The sequence below is a fragment of the Vigna unguiculata genome, chromosome 7, assembly GCF_004118075.2.
Source record: "Vigna unguiculata cultivar IT97K-499-35 chromosome 7, ASM411807v1, whole genome shotgun sequence".
In the NCBI taxonomy this organism is placed as follows: Eukaryota; Viridiplantae; Streptophyta; class Magnoliopsida; order Fabales; family Fabaceae; genus Vigna; species Vigna unguiculata.
This window is the reverse complement of record NC_040285.1, coordinates 30,965,859-30,967,110: the sequence shown is the minus strand read 5'-3', so window position 1 is coordinate 30,967,110 and position 1,252 is coordinate 30,965,859. Positions and strand designations below refer to the sequence as shown.

Here is a 1,252-nt window from a genome sequence, read left to right as displayed (position 1 = left end):
AAAACAGTTAGCTTCCCTTACCTGTTATCCTGTTTAGACAACTTTATAAACGTCAACACCTCTAACTTCACAGGATACTCTATATACACATAGAAACATCACAAGAACTATCAGGACATACCGTTATGATCACTAATCAGCAGAGACTCATATTGATGATTAAAACGTCGCATGCAAGCGGAAGAGGACCTACATGCAACAAAAAACAGAAAAAGACTAAAATAAAGAGCGGAAACTCAACTTACGCGAACGGAGAAACTGATCGGTCCAATTTGAAGAGCTCGCCGAGAGGATCAATCCTACGGTCTCGGTTCTTCAATCAGACGACCAGAGAGACAGAACCTCTAGAGAGAAGTCAGAGAACTCTAGAAAAGTGGTTTTTAGAGAGATTGTGTGTTTTAAAAGAATGAAACTCGTTTATAACAATTCTATTTATACTAAAACCTTTTAATATTAAAATAATTGAGTCTCACTATTTTTAAATCACTATCACTTTTAAAACGCCATTTTGTAAAGTCTTACATGATTAGACTTTGATATTAAACAAATTGTTTTGTTTTTTTAGGATATCCAGTTTTGAGAAGTTATTGGTTTTGTTCACAAAAGGAGAAGTGCAAGAAAAAAAAAGGTATTCAATTTTTTTTTATTCTATGTAAAGAATTATGTGAAATTATGTACACGTTTTTTAGGTTGGATATATATATATATATATATATATATATATATATATATATATATATATATAAACCATATAATATTTTGCGGTGATACTACAAACACTAGTTTGATTTGATTTATATTTGAAATTTTATTTTCAAACATGCGAACGCCCCGCCACGTACCCCTAAACATAAAAAAAAAAAATCAACCCGCCAAAACAATATAAAGCACAAAATATGATAAAACTAAATAAAAAATGAAAAGACGCAAGATTCCGAAATCTCCCTCCAAAACCAAAAATCATACTGCCACGTCATCGATCCGTGTGACGCCAGTCCAACCAATCAGCTTCCACAACTCATTCCTATATAAACCACTTTCCACCCCCATCTGATAAATCACATCACTGAATCTCTCTCTATTGTCATCGCTTTCATATCGTCTCAAATTTTCTGAATCCAACAATGGCCAAGGGCGAGAAGAAACCGGCAGAGAAAAAGCCCGCAGAGAAGGCTCCGGCGGAGAAAACGAAGGCAGAGAAGAAGATCCCGAAGGATGCTACCTCCGGTGACAAGAAGAAGAAGAAGAAGGC

At 34.9% G+C, this 1,252-nt stretch overlaps 1 protein-coding gene across 1 annotated transcript in view; it reads left to right on the top strand.

Annotated features, from left to right (window-relative positions):
• Positions 1-1,058: 1,058 nt before the first annotated feature.
• Positions 1,059-1,252, top strand: part of LOC114192768 (probable histone H2B.3) — a 2,583-nt gene continuing 2,389 nt past the window's right edge. The window contains exon 1 of the mRNA XM_028082581.1: positions 1,059-1,252. Within this exon, the coding sequence (XP_027938382.1) occupies positions 1,125-1,252 (128 nt within the window). The 5' untranslated portion in view covers positions 1,059-1,124.